A 19186-nucleotide genomic window follows, 5' to 3' on the forward strand; every position below is an offset into this window, starting at 1 on the left:
GAAGGGCATCTTGGTTCCTTCCACAGTTTGATGACCGTGGCCATTGCTGCTATAGACATTGGGGTACAGATGGCCCTTCTTTTCACTACATCTGTATCTTTGGGGTTATGCTTTTTTAAAAGACTTTTATTTATTTATTTGACAGACAGACATCACTAATAGGTAGAGAGGCAGGCAGAGAGAGAGGAGGGAAGCAGGCTCCCCATTGAGCAGAGATCCCCACCTCTCACCCCAGTGCAGGGCTCAATCCCAGGACCCTGAGATCATGACCTGAGCCAAAGGCAGAGGCTTAACCCACTGAGCCAGCCAGGCACCTGGTAGTTATGCTTTAAATTATCCTTATGATTGGGGTGCCTGGATGGCTCAGCGGGTTAAAGCCTCTGCCTTCGGCTCAGGTCGTGATCCCAGAGTTCTGGGATCGAGCCCCACATCGGGCTCTCTGCTCAGCGGGGAGCCTGCTTCCTGCTCTCTCTCTCTCTCTCTCTCTGCCTGCCTCTCCACCTACTTGTGATTTCTGTCAAATAAATAAATAAAATCTTTTTTAAAAAATTTAAAAAATAAATAAATAAAGTATCCTTATGATTGAGAAAATGATCCACTTAACATGTATGTATAAACCATGATTCAAAAGTGGCAAGTAGCTAGATAGATAGAAAAGCGTCATTTTACAAAATGAGGACTATAATAGTAGGTGTCTTCAATTTTACATGGAATCTAGAGCCTTGTCTTTCTAAGACCATGCAGGATATAGAAATAAGACTCTGAAAACATATAAGATTGGTAAGAATTGGTACTGAGATTCCACATAGAGCCAAAATTTTCAAAAGGCAATGTTACCAGCAAGAATAGGCTGGGGGGAAAATAGCAAAACAAAAACAAAAACAAACAATTTATCCCAAACAGAAGTATGCAGAATAAAATCTGTCTTTGTCTCAGCTCTTGGCTGGAAAAAGAGAGAGAGAAGAGAGTACTCTTCTTTTTTTTTTTTTTTTAAGATTTTATTTATTTACTTGACAGAGAGAGATCACAAGTAGACAGAGAGGCAGGCAGAGAGAGAGAGAGGGAAGCAGGCTCCCTGCTGAGCAGAGAGCCCAATTCGGGCCTCGATCCCAGGACCCTGAGATCATGACCTGAGGCGAAGGCAGTGGCTTAACCCACTGAGCTGCCCAGGCGCCCGAGAGAGTACTCTTCTTGATTAGTTATAGCTACAGTCTACCCACACATGAGTACAGAATGCAAATCTACACTAAATACATGGGCTAGGAAAATAGAAACCAAAAAATTCATTTAAAGTGATTCCATGTTTGTAACACCTCTAAAGTGCAGGGCAGGAGTGAATTCAAATTCTCCTGGAGGAGAGTACTCTAAATCCAGAGTCATCATGAGATTCCCATAGATTTAGATCAAATATATAGTTTGATATATAGGATATAAGGGTATAAGTTAATGAGTGAGATTACACAAAGCAATAAACAGCAGATTTAGATCCCCAAGGACTTTATATTAGGTTTATCAGATATCAATATTGAAACAACTATGGAACATGAACAAAGAAAATGACAGAAGGCAGATTTTTAAAAAATAATAAATAAAATTTCTAGAAGTAAAAAATATAAGCACTGAAATTAATACCTCAATAGACAGGTTAAACTGCAGATTACATTCAGCTAGAGAAAGAAAAACTAGAAAACAGATGAGAAAAATTATCCAGACAAAAGAGAGTGTATCTATCTAAGTACATCATACAGTGAATGTAGTAGATTGAATGGCAGCCCCACAAAAAGATATGCCCATATCCTAATCCTTGGAACATATATGTGACTCTATCTGGTAAAAGGTCTTTGTAGATGGAACAAAGTCAAGGATCTCAAAATGAGATCTATGATGTGTTTAAAAAATGATGTGTTTATAAAAGTAGAACAAGTCCTAGGATACAAACACAGGTGAGAAGACCATACACGGAGCAAGCTGGAGGCCAGGACTGAATTTATGCTGCCACAGTGAAGGAATGCCTAGGGTCATTGTAGCAGCGGAAATATTAACAGAGAGCACCTTTATTTCATAAAAATGAAAGTCTAATGGAGGAAAAGGGAGAAAAGGGCTCTTTGTTATATTTTTTTTAAAAAGGGAGAAGAAAAGGAGGAAAAGGGGGAGGATTGTAAGGGGAAGAGGAGGAAGTGGAAGTATTTCAGATTGTGACATTTCAATACTGGAACTAAAATTATATGGAATGTCTGAAAGCCAAAAGCAACACTCAAAAGTAAAATAAATATTTCCAGATCATTAATATACCTCAGTCCTTTTAGTATGCAATTGTCCTTGTAAAGTTTTCTCTCTCTTGACATTTTCTTCTCCTGAAAAATCAGAGAATTTTTCTTCTCCACACAGGAATACTGATGTTGCATTCCTAAAATGCCATAAAAATGGAGTAATTCCTGAATTACTTTTTCTTATTACTTTTTGTTTTTCATCTTTTATTTGCAGAACTTTCCAAACATATATAAAAGTAGGGTAATGTGATGATTTTCCCATGTACCCATCACCCAGTTTCAATAATGGGTAATCCTATTTCATCCAGATCCACTTTTCTACTCCTATTTCTTATTATTTTGAAGCAAATTCCCACATTATATTATTTCATGTGAAAAAATTTTAGTATGAATTTCTAAAAGGTATTTTTTTAATATATTTGGAACACAATGATGATGCCCAAAAAATTAACAATAATTTCTTAATATTACCACAGCCAGTGTGGTAATATTGAACACAGTCAGTGTTCAAATTTCCAACTGTTTCATAAATATCAAAAATTTTTAACACTTTGCATCAGGATTCAATAAGGTCCCCATTACAGTTTGTTGATGTGTCTTTTAAATCTCCATTTATCTATAGGGTCTCCTACCATGTCTTCTATCATCATCATGAGCATCATTCCCAGGCAATTTGTCCTATAGATTTCCCATTCTGGATTGTATTAGATTTATATAGATTTCCCAGACTGGATTTTTCCCAGTCTGATTGTATTACCACAGTTGTAGGATTTTTTTTTAAAGATTTTATTTATTTATTTGTCACAAAGAGAGAGAGAAAGTGAGAAAGCACACAGACAGGATGAGTGGCAGACAGAGGGAGAAGCAGGCTCCCCATGGAGGAAGGAGCCCCGTGCGGGATCATGACCAGAGCCAAAGGCAGACATTTAAATGATGAAGCCACCCAGGCATCCCCAGTGGTAGGATTTTAAATATTTAATAGGATTCACAGTTTTTATTTGTTTTTTCAGTAAAACCACCATACAGATGCTGGTGTTTTCCACTGGGAGGTATATAATGTACAAGTGGTTCTCTAATTGTGGTATTAGCTTCTGTACTTATACATAATAACTAGACTCAGAAAATCATCAGGGACTATAAAATATTTATACCTAAATCTATCATTCCTTCTTCACTCATTAGATATTTCTATAAAGAAAAACTTCCTCTTGGGTATTATTTGGTTACTCAGTGGTATAGTTCACATAGAAAGGTGGGATAATTACTTTATTCTTTTCCTTTTCATAACAATGACTTCGGTCACTTGTATCCTCCAATAGTGACAAAATAATTTTTATACTATTTTGTACCCTTGGAGTTACATACATTAAATTTATCTTACTTCCTTATAATTATTACCCTTATTGACACCCTAATTGTCACAGGTATGGTGGTAATCTCTTCAAGTAGGCTCTTGAGACATTTTGATGCATCTCTGATAGGAGTCTTTGTTAGTTTCCTTATTTCTCTAGCACCAGATGCTCTGGGCTCATCTGTACATTTCCTTTCCCAGACATGCACTTCCTCTAGGGCACTGTGTGTCCCCAGGTGTTAACCTATTTTACACAGTTAATAAAATAAAGTAAAGGAACACTCTACCACCTTCCATTCCTTCCTTGCCTTTTGTCATCTAACACAAAGGAATAGTGAGAATCCCCATGAGACTATCAGCAGATTTGTCAGCAGAAACCTGCAGGCCAGAAAGGAGTGGTATGATATATTCAAAGTGCTAGGGGAAAAAACCCTGCCAACCAAGAATAGACCACCTCATAGGAGGAGTCAAGATGGCGGAGAAGTAGCAGGCTGAGACTACTTCAGCTAGCTGGAGATCAGCTAGATAGCCTATCTAAAGATTGCAAACACCTGAAAATCCATCGGCAGATCGAAGAGAAGAAGAACAGCAATTCTGTAAACAGAAAAAAAAAAAACACTTTCTGAAAGGTAGGACCGGCGGAGAAGTGAATCCAAAGCGATGGGAAGATAGACCCCGGGGGGAGGGGCCGGCTCCCGGCAAGCGGCGGAGCAACCCCGCACAAAATCAGGACTTTTAAAAGTCTGTTCCGCTGAGGGACATCGCTCCAGAGGCTAAACTGGGGCGAAGCCCACGCAGGGTCAGCGTGGCCTCAGGTCCCGCAGGGTCACAGAAGGATCGGGGGTGTCTGAGTGTCACAGAGCTTGCGGGTATTGGAACGGGAAAGCCGGCTACAGAGAGCCGACAGTAAGCTCACAGCTCGGTGTTACCTTGAACTGGTCGCAGGCTCGGTGAGCTCAGAGCGCGGCCGGAGGTCGGGCAGACGGGAGTAACTGGGCGCTGTTCTCTGAGGGCACACTGAGGAGTGGGGCCCTGGGCTCCGGGCTCCTCCGGGCCGGAGACCAGGAGGCCGCCATTTGTATTCCCTGTCCTCCAGAACTCTACGGAAAGCGCTCAGGGAACAAAAGCTCCTGAAAGCAAACCCGAGCGGAATACTCACCCCGGCCCCTATAAGGGCGGTGCAATTCCGCCTGGGGCAAAGACACTTGAGAATCACTACAACAGGCCCCTCTCCCAGAAGATCAACAAGAAATCCAGCCGAGACCAAGTTCACCTACCAAGGAGTGCGGTTTCAATACCAAGGAGAGCAGCAGAATTCCAGAGGAGGAGAAAGCAAAGCACGGAACTCATGGCTTTTTCCCTGTAATTTTTTTTAGTCTTGCAGTTAATTTAATTTTTTTCTTTTTCATTTTTTGTTTTTTTTCTCGCCTTCTGGTTAAATTTTTTTTTTTAACTTTTACCTTTTTCTTTTTTAACTTTTTTAACTAGTTTATCTAATATATATTTTTTTCTTTTTTATATTTTTCTTATTTGTTTTCTTTTTTTAAAATTCTTCTCTTTTCTTTTTTTTTTCTTTTTTCTTTTTTTTTTTTTTTGTTCTTCCTTTTTGAACCTCTTTATATCCCCTTTCTCCCCCCTCACGATTTGGGATCTCTTCTAATTTGGTTAAAGCATATTTTCCTGGGGTTGTTGCCACTTGCTCCTTCATATACTCTTATCTGGACAAAATGACAAGACGGAAAAATTCAACACAAAAAAAAAGAACAAGAGGCAGTACCGAAGGCTAGGGACCTAATCAATACAGACATTGGTAATATGTCAGATCTAGACTTCAGAATGACAATTCTCAAGGTTCTAGCCGGGCTCGAAAAAGGCATGGAAGATATTAGAGAAACCCTCTCGAGAGATATAAAAGCCCTTTCTGGAGAAATAAAAGAACTAAAATCTAACCAAGTTGAAATCAAAAAAGCTATTAATGAGGTGCAATCAAAAATGGAGGCTCTCACTGCTAGGATAAATGAGGCAGAAGAAAGAATTAGTGATATAGAAGACCAAATGACAGAGAATAAAGAAGCTGAGCAAAAGAGGGACAAACAGCTACTGGACCACGAGGGGAGAATTCGAGAGATAAGTGACACCATAAGACGAAACAACATTAGAATAATTGGGATTCCAGAAGAAGAAGAAAGAGAGAGGGGAGCAGAAGGTATACTGGAGAGAATTATTGGGGAGAATTTCCCCAATACGGCAAAGGGAACGAGCATCAAAATTCAGGAGGTTCAGAGAACACCCCTCAAAATCAATAAGAATAGGCCCACACCCCATCACCTAATAGTAAAATTTACAAGTCTCAGTGACAAAGAGAAAATCCTGAAAGCAGCCAGGGAAAAGAAGTCTGTAACATACAATGGTAAAAATATTAGATTGGCAGCTGACTTATCCAGAGAGACCTGGCAGGCCAGAAAGAGCTGAAATGATATTTTCAGAGCACTAAACGAGAAAAACATGCAGCCAAGAATACTATATGCAGCTAGGCTATCATTGAAAATAGAAGGAGAGATTAAAAGCTTCCAGGACAAACAAAAACTGAAAGAATTTGCAAACACCAAACCAGCTCTACAGGAAATATTGAAAGGGGTCCTCTAAGCAAAGAGAGAGCCTACAAGTGGTAGATCAGAAAGGAACAGAGACCATATACAGTAACAGTCACCTTACAGACAATACAATGGCACTAAATTCATATCTCTCAATAGTTACCCTGAATGTGAATGGGCTAAATGCCCCTGTCAAAAGACACAGGGTATCAGAATGGATAAAAAAACAAAACCCATCTATATGTTGCCTCCAAGAAACTCATTTTAAGCCCAAAGACACCTCCAGATTTAAAGTGAGGGGGTGGAAAAGAATTTACCATGCTAATGGACATCAGAAGAAAGCAGGAGTGGCAATCCTTATATCAGATCAATTAGATTTTAAGCCAAAGACTATAATAAGAGATGAGGAAGGACACTATATCATACTCAAAGGGTCTGTCCAACAAGAAGATTTAACAATTTTAAATATCTACGCCCCCAATGTGGGAGCAGCCAACCATATAAACCAATTAATAACAAAATCAAAGAAACACATCAACAATAATACAATAATAGTAAGGGACTTTAACACTCCCCTCACTGAAATGGACAGATCATCCAAGCAAAGGAAATAAAGCAAGGAAATAAAGGCCTTAAACGACATATTGGACCAGATGGACATCACAGATATATTCAGAACATTTCATCCCAAAGCAACAGAATGTACATTCTTCTCTAGTGCACATGGAACATTCTCCAGAATAGATCACATCCTCGGTCCTAAATCAGGACTCAACCGGTATCAAAAGATTGGGATCATTCCCTGCATATTTTCAGACCACAATGCTCTAAAGCTAGAACTCAACCACAAAAGGAAGGTTGGAAAGAACCCAAATACATGGAGACTAAAGAGCATCCTTCTAAAGAATGAATGGGTCAACCGGGAAATTAAAGAAGAATTGAAAAAAATCATGGAAACAAATGATAATGAAAATACAACGGTTCAAAATCTGTGGGACACAACAAAGGCAGTCCTGAGAGGAAAATATATAGCGGTACAAACCTTTCTCAAGAAACAAGAAAGGTCTCAGGTACACAACCTAACCCTACAACTAAAGGAGCTGGAGAAAGAACAAGAAAGAAACCCTAAGCCCAGCAGGAGAAGAGAAATCATAAAGATCAGAGCAGAAATCAATGAAATAGAAACCAAAAAAACAATAGAACAAATCAACAAAACTAGGAACTGGTTATTTGAAAGAATTAATAAAATTGATAAACCCCTGGCCCAACTTATCAAAAAGAAAAGAGAAAGGACCCAAATAAATAAAATCATGAATGAAAGAGGAGAGATCACAACTAACACCAAAGAAATACAAACTATTATAAGAACATACTATGAGCAACTCTACGCCAATAAATTTGACAATCTGGAAGAAATGGATGCATTCCTAGAAACATATAAACTACCACAAATGAACCAGGAAGAAATAGAAAGCCTGAACAAACCCATAACCAGTAAGGAGATTGAAACAGTCATTAAAAATCTCCAAACAAACAAAAGCCCAGGGCCAGATGGCTTCCCGGGGGAATTCTACCAAACATTTAAAGAAGAACTAATACCTATTCTCCTGAAACTGTTCCAAAAAATGGAAATGGAAGGAAAACTTCCAAACTCATTTTATGAGGCCAGCATCACCTTGACCCAAAACCAGACAAGGATCCCATCAAAAAAGAGAGCTATAGACCAATATCCTTGATGAACACAGATGCGAAAATACTCAACAAAATACTAGCCAATAGGATTCAACAGTACATTAAAAGGATTATTTACCACGACCAAGTGGGATTTATTCCAGGGCTGCAAGGTTGGTTCAACATCCGCAAATCAGTCAATGTGATACAACACATCAATAAAAGAAAGAACAAGAACCATATGATACTCTCAATAGATGCTGAAAAAGCATTTGACAAAGTATAGCGTCCCTTCCTGATCAAAACTCTTCAAAGTGTAGGGATAGAGGGCACATACCTCAATATCATCAAAGCCATCTATGAAAAACCCACTGCAAATATCATTCTCAATGGAGAAAAACCGAAAGCTTTTCTGCTAAGGTCAGGAAAACGCCAGGGATGTCCATTATCACCACTGCTATTCAACATAGTACTAGAGGTCCTAGCCTCAGCAATCAGACAACAAAAAGAAATTAAAGGCATCCAAATAGGCAAAGAAGAAGTCAAATTATCACTCTTCGCAGATGATATGATACTATATGTGGAAAACCCAAAACACTCCACTCCAAAACTGCTAGAACTTATACAGGAATTCAGTAAAGTGTCAGGATATAAAATCAATGCACAGAAATCAGTTGCATTTCTCTACACCAACAGCAAGACAGAAGAAAGAGAAATTAAGGAGTCAATCCCATTTACAATTGCACCCAAAACCGTAAGATACCTAGGAATAAACCTAACCAAAGAGGCACAGAATCTATACTCAGAAACTATAAAATACTCATGAAAGAAATTGAGGAAGACACAAAGAAATGGAAAAATGTTCCATGCTCCTGGATTGGAAGAATAAATATTGTGAAAATGTCTATGCTACCTAAAGCAATCTACACATTTAATGCAATTCCTATCAAAGTACCATCCATCTTTTTCAAAGAAATGGAACAAATAATTCTAAAATTTATATGGAACCAGAAAAGACCTCGAATAGCCAAAGGGATATTGAAAAAGAAAGCCAAAGTTGGTGGCATCACAATTCCAGACTTCAAGCTCTATTACAAAGCTGTCATCATCAAGACAGCATGGTACTGGCACAAAAACAGACACATAGATCAATGGAACAGAATAGAGAGCCCAGAAATAGACCCTCAACTCTACAGTCAACTAATCTTCGACAAAGCAGGAAAGAATGTCCAATGGAAAAAAGACAGCCTCTTCAATAAATGGTGCTGGGAAAATTGGACAGCCACATGCAGAAAAATGAAATTGGACCATTGCCTTACACCACACACAAAAACAGACTCAAAATGGATGAAGGACCTCAATGTGCGAAAGGAATCCATCAAAATCCTTGAGGAGAACACAGGCAGCAACCTCTTCGACCTCAGCCGCAGCAACATCTTCCTAGGAACAACGCCAAAGGCAAGGGAAGCAAGGGCAAAAATGAACTATTGGGATTTCATCAAGATCAAAAGCTTTTGCACAGCAAAGGAAACAGTTAACAAAATCAAAAGACAACTGACAGAATGGGAGAAGATATTTGCAAACGACATATCAGATAAAGGACTAGTGTCCAGAATCTATAAAGAACTTAGCAAACTCAACACCCAAAGAACAAATAATCCAATCAAGAAATGGGCAGAGGACATGAACAGACATTTCTGCAAAGAAGACATCCAGATGGCCAACAGACACATGAAAAAGTGCTCCATGTCACTCGGCATCAGGGAAATACAAATCAAAACCACAATGCGATATCACCTCACACCAGTCAGAATGGCTAAAATCAACAAGTCAGGAAATGACAGATGCTGGCGAGGATGCGGAGAAAGGGGAACCTTCCTACACTGTTGGTGGGAATGCAAGCTGGTGCAGCCACTCTGGAAAACAGCATGGAGGTTCCTCAAAATGTTGAAAATAGAACTGCCCTATGACCCAGCAATTGCACTATTGGGCATTTACCCTAAAGATACAAACGCAGTGATCCAAAGGGGCATGTGCACCTGAATGTTTATAGCAGCAATGTCCACAATAGCCAAACTATGGAAAGAACCTAGATGTCCATCAACAGATGAATGGATCAAGAAGATGTGGTATATATACACAATGGAATACTATGCAGCCATCAAAAGAAATGAAATCTTGCCATTTGCGACAACATGGATGGAACTAGAGCGTATCATGCTTAGCGAAATAAGTCAAGCGGAGAAAGACAACTATCATATGATCTCCCTGATATGAGGAAGTGGTGATGCAACATGGGGGCTTAAGTGGGTAGGAGAAGAATCAATGAAACAAGATGGGATTGGGAGGGAGACAAACCATAAGTGACTCTTAATCTCACAAAACAAACTGAGGGTTGCTGGGGGGAGGGGGTTTGGGAGAAGGGGGTGGGATTATGGACATTGGGGAGGGTATGTGCTTTGGTGAGTGCTGTGAAGTGTGTAAACCTGGTGATTCACAGACCTGTACCCCTGGGGATAAAAATATATGTTTATAAAAAAAAAAAAAGAATAGACCACCTCACCAAGTTGTCCTTCAGAATGGAAAGACAGACAAAGAGTTTTACAGACCAAAAAAAAAGTGAAAGGAGTTCATTACACTAGATTGGCTTTATAAGAAAGCATGTGACTTTTGATCTCAGGGTTGTAAATTCAATTAAAAATTTAAAGAAGAAATTTTTTAAAGTATATTACTAGAGAAAAATTACCAAATCACAAAGGAAGAGAGCAAGAGAAAGGAACAAAGAAATTATAAAACAGCCAGAAAACAATCAAAATGACAATAGTAAGTCCACCCTATCAATAGTTACCTTAAATATAAATGGACTAACTTCTCCAATCAAAAGACATAGAGTGACTGAATAGATTAAAAGAAAAAGAATAAAAAAGACCCAAACATATGCTGTCCTCCAGACGATCACTTCAGCTTTAAGGACAAGTATAGACTGAAAGAAAAGAGATAGAAAAATATATTCCATGCAAATGGAAACCAAAAGAGGGAAGGGGTAGCTATATTTACTTTAGACAAAATAAATTTCAATATATGTTTTTAAGTCAAAAACTGTAACAAAAAAAGTCATTATATTATGATAAAGGGATGAATTAATCAAAAGGATAAAGCAATTGTAATATTTATACATTCAACATAATAGCACTGAAAGATATAAAACTAGATTAATATATCTGAAGAGAGAAATAGACAGCAATGCAGCAATACTTAGAGAAACTCAATACCCCACTTTCAACAATGGATCCATCAACAAGACAGAAAGACAAAGGGAAACATTGGATTCCAACTACATCATCAACCAAATGGACCTATAGGGACAAACATATAGAGAACACTCTATCCAACAGCAGCAGAATACACATTCTTCTCAAGCATATATGCAACATTCTCTGGAATAGATCAATTGTTAGGCCACAAGTCTTTTTTTTTTTTAAGATTTTATTTATTTGACATGCAGAGATCATAAATAGGCAGAAAGGCAGGCAGAGAGAGAAGGAGGAAGCAGGCTCCCTGCTGAGCAGAGAGCCTGATGGGGGGCTCAATCCCAGGACCCAAAGATCACCCACTGAGCCACCCAGGCACCCCAAAACAAGTCCTTAAAACCTTAAGAAGATGAAATCATATCAAGCATCTTTTCTGACCACAAAGGTATAAAACAATAAGTTAATTATAAGAAAAAGACTGGGAAAAAACACATATGCAGAGATTAAACATGTTCCTGAACAACCAATGGGTCAAAGAGAAAATCAAAAGAGAAATAAAAAAACATCTGGAGACAAAGTAAATGAAAACATGACATACCAAAACTTACTGGATGCAGCAAAAGCTGTTCTAAGAGAAACATTTATAGAGATAAATGCCTATATAAGGAAAAAAGAACGATCTCAAATAAACAGCCTAATTTTATACCTCAAGGAACTGGAAGAAAGAAAAAAATTAAGCCCAGAGTTAAGGAAAGAAAGGAAATAACAAAGATTAGAGCCAAAACAAGTGAAACTAAAAAGACAGTAGAAAAGATCAAAGAAGCTAAGAGCTTATTTTTTTAAAAGATAACCAAAATTAACAAATCTTACTAGACTAAGAAAAAAAGAGAAGACTCAAATAAAATAAAATCAGAAAAAAGAAGAGACATTCAACTGATAACAGAAATATTAAACATCATAAGAAACTACTCTGAATAATTATATGCCAACAAATTAGGTAACCCAGAAGAAATATATAAATTTCTAAGTTTCTAAAACCATGTAAGAATGAATCACGAAGAAACAGAAAATCTGAAAAGACTAATTATTAGTAAGGAGATAGAATCAGTAATCAAAAACCTCCCAACAAAGAAAAGTCCAGGATAGCTTCACTGGTGAATTCTATTTAAATATTTAATTCTATTTAAATATTTCACTGGTGAAATATTTAAAGAATTAATGCCAAATCTTCTCAAACTCTTCCCAAAAATTGAAGAGGAAAGAACACTTCCAAACTCATTTTAAGAAGCCAGCATAAGCCTCAGCATAGCAAAGCCAGAAAAGGATACTACAAGAAAAGAAAACTATAGCCCAATATCCCTGATAAACATAGATGCAAAAATTCTCAACAAAATACTGGCAAACCAAATCAACAGTACATTAATGATCTGGTGGTATTTATTTCTGGGATTCAAGTATGGTTCAACACAGGCTAATTAGTAAATGTGATACAGCATAGTATAGGGAAAACCCATTCTCTGTTTCTCCTTTACTCCCACATTACTACCATACTCACAACACTTCTGACACTAGATGTGTGAGGTACCCCCCATCCCGTGAAGCAATTCTCTGCCACACCAGCTGGGTGTCCTACAAATTAACTCCATTCTGACACTATCTACCTGAATATACTGTCAGATTCTACAGGTTAAGGGCTCAGTCCCACAAGACTGCCCCAACCTACTTGTGGAGTCACAACTCTGACTGATAAGTTATAAATCAGAGATTCCTACTACAAGGTCCTCCTTGGATTTGATTACTTTTCCAGAAGAGCTCACAGAACTCAGAAAAATAGTTACTTATATTAATGAGTTTATTTTTCATATATGATAGAAGATACAGATAAAGTCAGATGAAGAGATACATATGGCAAAATCTGGGAAGATCTCAGCATAGGAGCTTCTATTCTCCTGGAGTTAGAGTACATCGCCCTCCTGGTATGTGGATGTTTACACCAACCAGGAAGATCTCTGAACCCCATATTGCCGAGATTTTTATGGAGGCTTTCTCATGTAGGCACGATCAATTATTAATTCCATTTCCAGCTCCTCTGCCCTCTCTGGAGAGATTCTGGGTTGGTGAACACATCCTCAAACTGGGAGGGTGACACACCCCAACTCCATGAGGACAGTGGCTCCTGTGCTTGGGACACCCCCAAATCTCACTTTGTGTATATCTTCATCTGGCTATTCACCTGTATACTCTGTCATATCCTTTATTAAACTGGTAAACATGAGTGTTTCCCTGAGTTCTGTGAGATGTTCTAGCAATTAATTAAACTCAAAGAAGGGTAATGGGAAGCTCTGATTTGTATCTAAATCCAACAAAAGTTGTGGGGAAATTGGGAACTTACTACTTGAGATTGGCATATAAAGTGCATGTGGGGTAGGCAGTCTCAAGTGACTGAGCCAACTAACCTGTGAGATCTGATGCTATCTCTAGGTAGCTAGTGTTAGAATTGAGTTAAATTGCAGGACATCCAACTGGTGTCACAGAATAGCTTGGTGTAGGATACCACATATCTGGGGGTCAGAAGTGTTATGAATATGGTGGTAGTATGATAGTAAAGGAGAAGCATAGGAGAACTGAGGTTTTTCCAAATAACCACATTAACAAAATGAAGGATAAAAATCATATGATCATCTCAAAAGATACAGAAAAAACACTGATAAAGTTCAATTTTCTTTCATGATAAGAGATCCCAGCAAAGTGGGTATAAAAGGAATATACATCAACACAATAAAGGATATATATGACAAGCCAGAGCTAATATGATACTAAACAGTCAAAAACTTAAAGCTTTCCCTGTAAGATCAGGAACAAAAGAAGGGTGCCCACGCTCACCACTTTTCTTCAACATAGTATTGAAATCCTAGCCAGAGCAATTAGGCAAGTAAAAGAAATAAAGGCATTCAAATGGAAAGAAAGAAGTTAAACTGTCTCTATTTCCAAATGATATGATCTTTTATACAGAAAACCTTAAAGACTCTATCAAAAAACTGTTAGAAATGGGGCTCCTGGGTGGCTCAGTCATTAAGCATCTGCCTTTGGCATGGGTCATGATCTTGTAGTCCTGGGATAGGGCCCTGTATCAGGCTCCCTTGCTCAGCAGGAAGTCTGCTTCTTCCTCTCCTACTCCCCCTGCCTGTGTTCCCTCTCTCACTTTCTCTCTTTCTGTCAAATAAATAAACAAAATCTTAAAAAAAAAAAAACCTGTTAGAGCTAATAAATAAATTCAGTAAAGTTGCAGGATACAAAATCAATATACAAAAATCAGTTGCAGAAATTTCTATAAACTAACAACAAATCATCAGAAATAGAAATTAAGATAACAATCCCATTTACAATATCATCAGAAACTAAAATACTTAGAAATAGATTTAACCAAGGAGGTGAAAGATCTGGACACTGAAAACTATAAAATATTAATTTAAAAAATGAAGAAGACACAAATTATGTGGCAGTATATTCTGTGTTTGTGGATTAGAAGAATTAATATTGTTAAAATGTCCATACTACCCAAAGTAATCTATAGAATCAATGCAATTCCTATCCAAATTCCAGTGGCATTTTTCACAGAAATAGAACAAATATTCCTAAAATTTGTATAGAACCACAGAAGACCTCAAAGAACCAAAGCAATCTTGAGAAAGAAAGAGAAACTCTCTAGAACATAGGTAGTAAACTCTATGATATTGGTCTTGGCAATAATTTTTTGGATTTGATACTAAAAGCAAAGGTAACAATAGCAAAAATAAATGGGACAATATCAAACTAAAAAAGTTTCTACACAGCAAAGGAAACCATTGACAAAATGAAAAGGCAACCCATGGAATGAAAGAGAATATTTGCAAAACCACATATCTGATTAATTAATATTCAAAATACACAAGGAATTCATGCAACTCAATAGCAAATAAACAAATAATCCACTTTATTTTTTTTATTTTTTTAAAAAGATTTTATTTATTTATTTGACAGACAGATCACAAGTAGGCAGAGAGGGAGGCAGAGAGAGAGGAGGAAGCAGGCTCCCTGCTGAGCAGAGAGCCTGACGTGGGGCTCCATCCCAGGACCCTGAGATCATGACCTGAGGCTTAACCCACTGAGCCACCCAGGCGCCCCACAAATAATCCACTTTAAAAAGGACCTGAATAGACACTTTTCCAAAAAAGATACACAAATGGCCAGCAGGTACATGAAAAGGTGCTCAACATCACTCATCAAGAAAATGCAAATCAAAACCACAATGAGATATCACCTCACACCTGTTAGGATGGCTATTTTCAAGAAAAAACAAGTATTGGCAAGCATGTGGAAAAAAGGAAGTACCTATTTACTGCTGGGGGGAATGTAAATTGGTGCAGCAACTATGAAAAACTGTTGAGTTTCCTCAAAAATTTTAAATGTAACTACGATATGATCCAGCAACTCCACTTCTGGGTATGTGTCCAAAAGCAATGAAAACAGGATCTCAAAGAGATACTACACTCCCATGTTCACTGCAGCATTATTCATAATAGCCAAAATATGGAAACAATATAAATGTCCATCAACAAATAAATGGTTAAAGATGTGATATCACTCTCTCTCTCTCTCTCTCTCACACACACACACACACACACACACACACACACACAAACTGGAATCTACCCAGCCATGAGAAAGAAGGAAATCCTGCCATTTGTGACAACATGGATGGACCTGAGGGCATTATGTAAAGTAAAATAAGTCAGACAGAGAAAGGCAAATACTGGATGATCTCATTTACATGTGGAATCTATTAAAAGCCAAATTCAGGGGCACCTGGGTGGCTCAGTCAGTTAAGCCCCTGCCTTCAGCTCAGGTCATGATCCCAGGGTCCTGGGATGGAGTCCTGGTATTGAGTCCAGCATTAGGCTACCAGATGCTCAGCAGGAAACCTCTTTCTCCCTCTCCTGCTGCCCCTCCCCCTTGCTCAGGCTCTCTTGCTCATGCTCTCTCTCTCAAATCATTTTTATAAAAAAGCCAAATGCACAGAAACAGAGAGTAGAATGGTGGTTTCCAGGGGTTGGGGGTATGATAAATAAAAATAGGGAGAGGCTGGTAAAAGGTTATAAAGCTAACTAAAAGATAAATAAGGTCTGTGGGTCTAACATAATGACTATAGTTGATGATACTGTATTACATAATTGAAATTTGCTAAGATGGTAGAACTTAAATGTCCTCACCAAAAATAAATAACTAAATAAGGTAAATATGTGAAATGAGTAAAAAGTAAATCATTTCCCAATGTAAACATATGTTATCACACAGTACATTTAAATATATTACTTAAAGACAAATTAACAGACATATGGATAATTGCTCTCCTATAACTGGAAATCTATGATGGCTTATAGGTTTCCACAAAGTTGTGAGAGAAGTGAGAAAAAATGAAGAGAATGACTATGCAGGAATTAAAACTATACTTCTGAAAGAATGGCCACAAATATGCATGATCCTCTACATTTTAAAACATTAGGAGAACTTATGAGCTACATTTTTTATTCTCGCAAACTGACAGAAGTATAATTCAACTAACTTCAAAGTTTAACTTACATTTTTTTGTGTTCTAGTCTCAAATCCCTAATTTCATGTGAAATTCTCTTCTGCGTTGCTTTAGAAAATTTGACGTCTTTCTTGTTATCAGTACGTCTTGATGACAGGTTGGTTACAAATGAATTACAGCCATGATCTGATAAACTGATATTTTCTTCTGCCTGGAGAGCAACCAAGATTCATAGTCAGTCAGCTATGTTCTCTTTCCACATATAAATTAAATATGACATTCTGGGTCAAATCGCTCATTGTAGATCAACATTTTCTCTAAAATGATGCTACCAAATAGAATTTTATTAAAAAGGATTTAATTATTAGTGCGTTAGGCCAGATTAGGTACATATTCTAAATGCCACCAACTATCTTCAGTGCATTATGCAGCTATACAACATCCAGCATTCATGAATGTATTTAACAGTTGTTGAATCTAGTTCTTAAGGCATCTTTAAGCTTACTTCATTAAATTAAAAATTTCTGCTCAAGACTTTTTTTTAATTTTTTTAATTTATTTATTTTCAGAAAAACAGTATTCATTATTTTTTTCGACCTCCCACCGCCCGCCCCTTCAAAACCCTCAGATTGTTTTTCAGAGTCCATAGTCTCTCATGGTTCACCTTTTTATGAAGCAAGTTGTTAAAGGTGCGCCTCTGTTGTAAGACAAATATATGCAGACCCTATAAGTCACTGAAGTAGTTCCCTTCATTTCTATTTTATGCAGAAATAGAAGTTCTCTAAACTCCTTTGGTGATCTGCTTTATAAATTGCCTGTGTTAATTTTTCAGGGGTTAAAAACTAATAGACCTTTGATCGACTAGTTGCATTCCAGTTGTTTTAAGCAAACAGCCAGATTTCAAAAGAGTTTATTTCTAACTTCATTCCTCTTTTTCTAAACATGTTCATTGCTTCTAGGCTCTAGTTCTTTTTTGTTGGAGGGCCTATCTATTTAAAAGTAATATAGCTGCTTCTTTTTTTCCTCAATAGACATTTTTTCGAGCTGTTTTAGATTCACAGCAAAATTGAGCCCCCATATGCCCCCTGCCCCTATGCTTTTCCAGCCTCCTCCAATATCAATATCAATATTCTACACCACAGTGCTACTTTTGTTATGGTGAACCTACCCTGGCATATCATTTTCATCCAAAGTCCATAGTTTACATCAGGATTGACTCAGTGTTGTGCATTCTATGAATTTGGAAAGATGTATAATGACATGTTGCCATTATTATAATATCATATAGAATAGTTTCACTGCCCCATGTATCTTCTGTGCTCTGCTTATTCAACTTTCCCCACCCCTCCTCACCACAGGCGACCACTGGTCTTTTTAGTCCACGTAGTTTTGCCTTTTCAGAATGTCATATAGTTTGAATCATACAGCACGCCATCTTGACAGTTAGGCTTCTTTCACTTAATGGTACGCATTTAAGGTTCCTCCACATCTTTTCGTGGTTTGACAGCTCATTTCTTTTCAGTGCCAAATAGTATTCCATTTCCTAAATGTACCACAGTTCATTTATCCATTCATCTACTGAAGGTCATTTTGTTTATTTCCAAGTTTTGGCAATTAGGAATAAGGCTGCTATAAACATCTGTGTGCAGGCTTTTGTGTGCATATAGGTTTTTAACTCCTTTGGGTAAATACCAGTAAGTGAAATTGTTGCAACATATGGTAAGAGTATGTTTAGTTTTGTAAGAGACTTTTTTCCCAAGTGCTTGTATCATTTTGCATTCCCACCAGCAAAGGATGAGAGTTCCTCTTGCTCCACATCCCTGCCAGCATTTGGCTTTGTCGGTATTTTGGATTTGGGCCATTCTAATAGATATAGTGGTATCTAGATGTTTTGATTTGCAATTCTCTAATGATATGATGCCAAGCATCTCTTCCTGTATTTATTTGCTATCTGTATATCTTCTTTGGTAAGGAGTCTATTAAGATCTTTTGCCCATCTTTTTTTTTTTTTTTTTTTTTTTTTGAGGGAGAGCATGTGGCATTGGGGCAGAAGAAGATGAAGAGAGAGAATTCCAAGCAGGCTCCATGTCCAGGATGGAGCCTGTTGTGGGGTTCAGTCTCATGACCCAAAGATCATGGCCTGAGCTGAAACCAAGAGTTGGGTGCATAACCAACTGAACCACCCAAGCGCCTCAATCTTTTGCCTATTTTTAATTTGGGTTGAGTTCTTTGCATATTTTTGAATATACAAAAGAAATGCAGTCCATTATCAGATATATCTTTTGTAAATATTTACTCTCTGTCTGTGCCTTGTCCTGTCATCCTCTTAAGATCTTGTCTTTCATGGAGTAAGAGAATGGTCAAGTTTCATTCTTCTACATATAGCTGTCCAGTTTTCCCAGCACCATTTGTTGAAAAGACTATCTTTTTTCCACTGTATATTTTTTCCTGTTTTGTTGAAGATTAATTGACCATAGAGT

At 37.7% G+C, this 19186-nt stretch overlaps 1 protein-coding gene across 1 annotated transcript in view; it reads right to left on the bottom strand.

Moving 5' to 3' along the window:
• Window positions 1-19186, bottom strand: part of EFCAB13 (EF-hand calcium binding domain 13) — a 98801-nt gene that overhangs the window by 76765 nt on the left and 2850 nt on the right. The window contains exons 2-3 of the mRNA XM_059379097.1: window positions 16757-16917; window positions 2293-2407 (exon numbers count right to left, since the gene is read on the bottom strand). Coding sequence (XP_059235080.1) covers window positions 2293-2407; window positions 16757-16917 — 276 coding nt within the window. The remainder of the gene's footprint in view (window positions 1-2292; window positions 2408-16756; window positions 16918-19186) is intronic.

This window comes from Mustela nigripes, chromosome 16 (genome assembly GCF_022355385.1).
Source record: "Mustela nigripes isolate SB6536 chromosome 16, MUSNIG.SB6536, whole genome shotgun sequence".
Lineage (NCBI taxonomy): Eukaryota > Metazoa > Chordata > Mammalia > Carnivora > Mustelidae > Mustela > Mustela nigripes.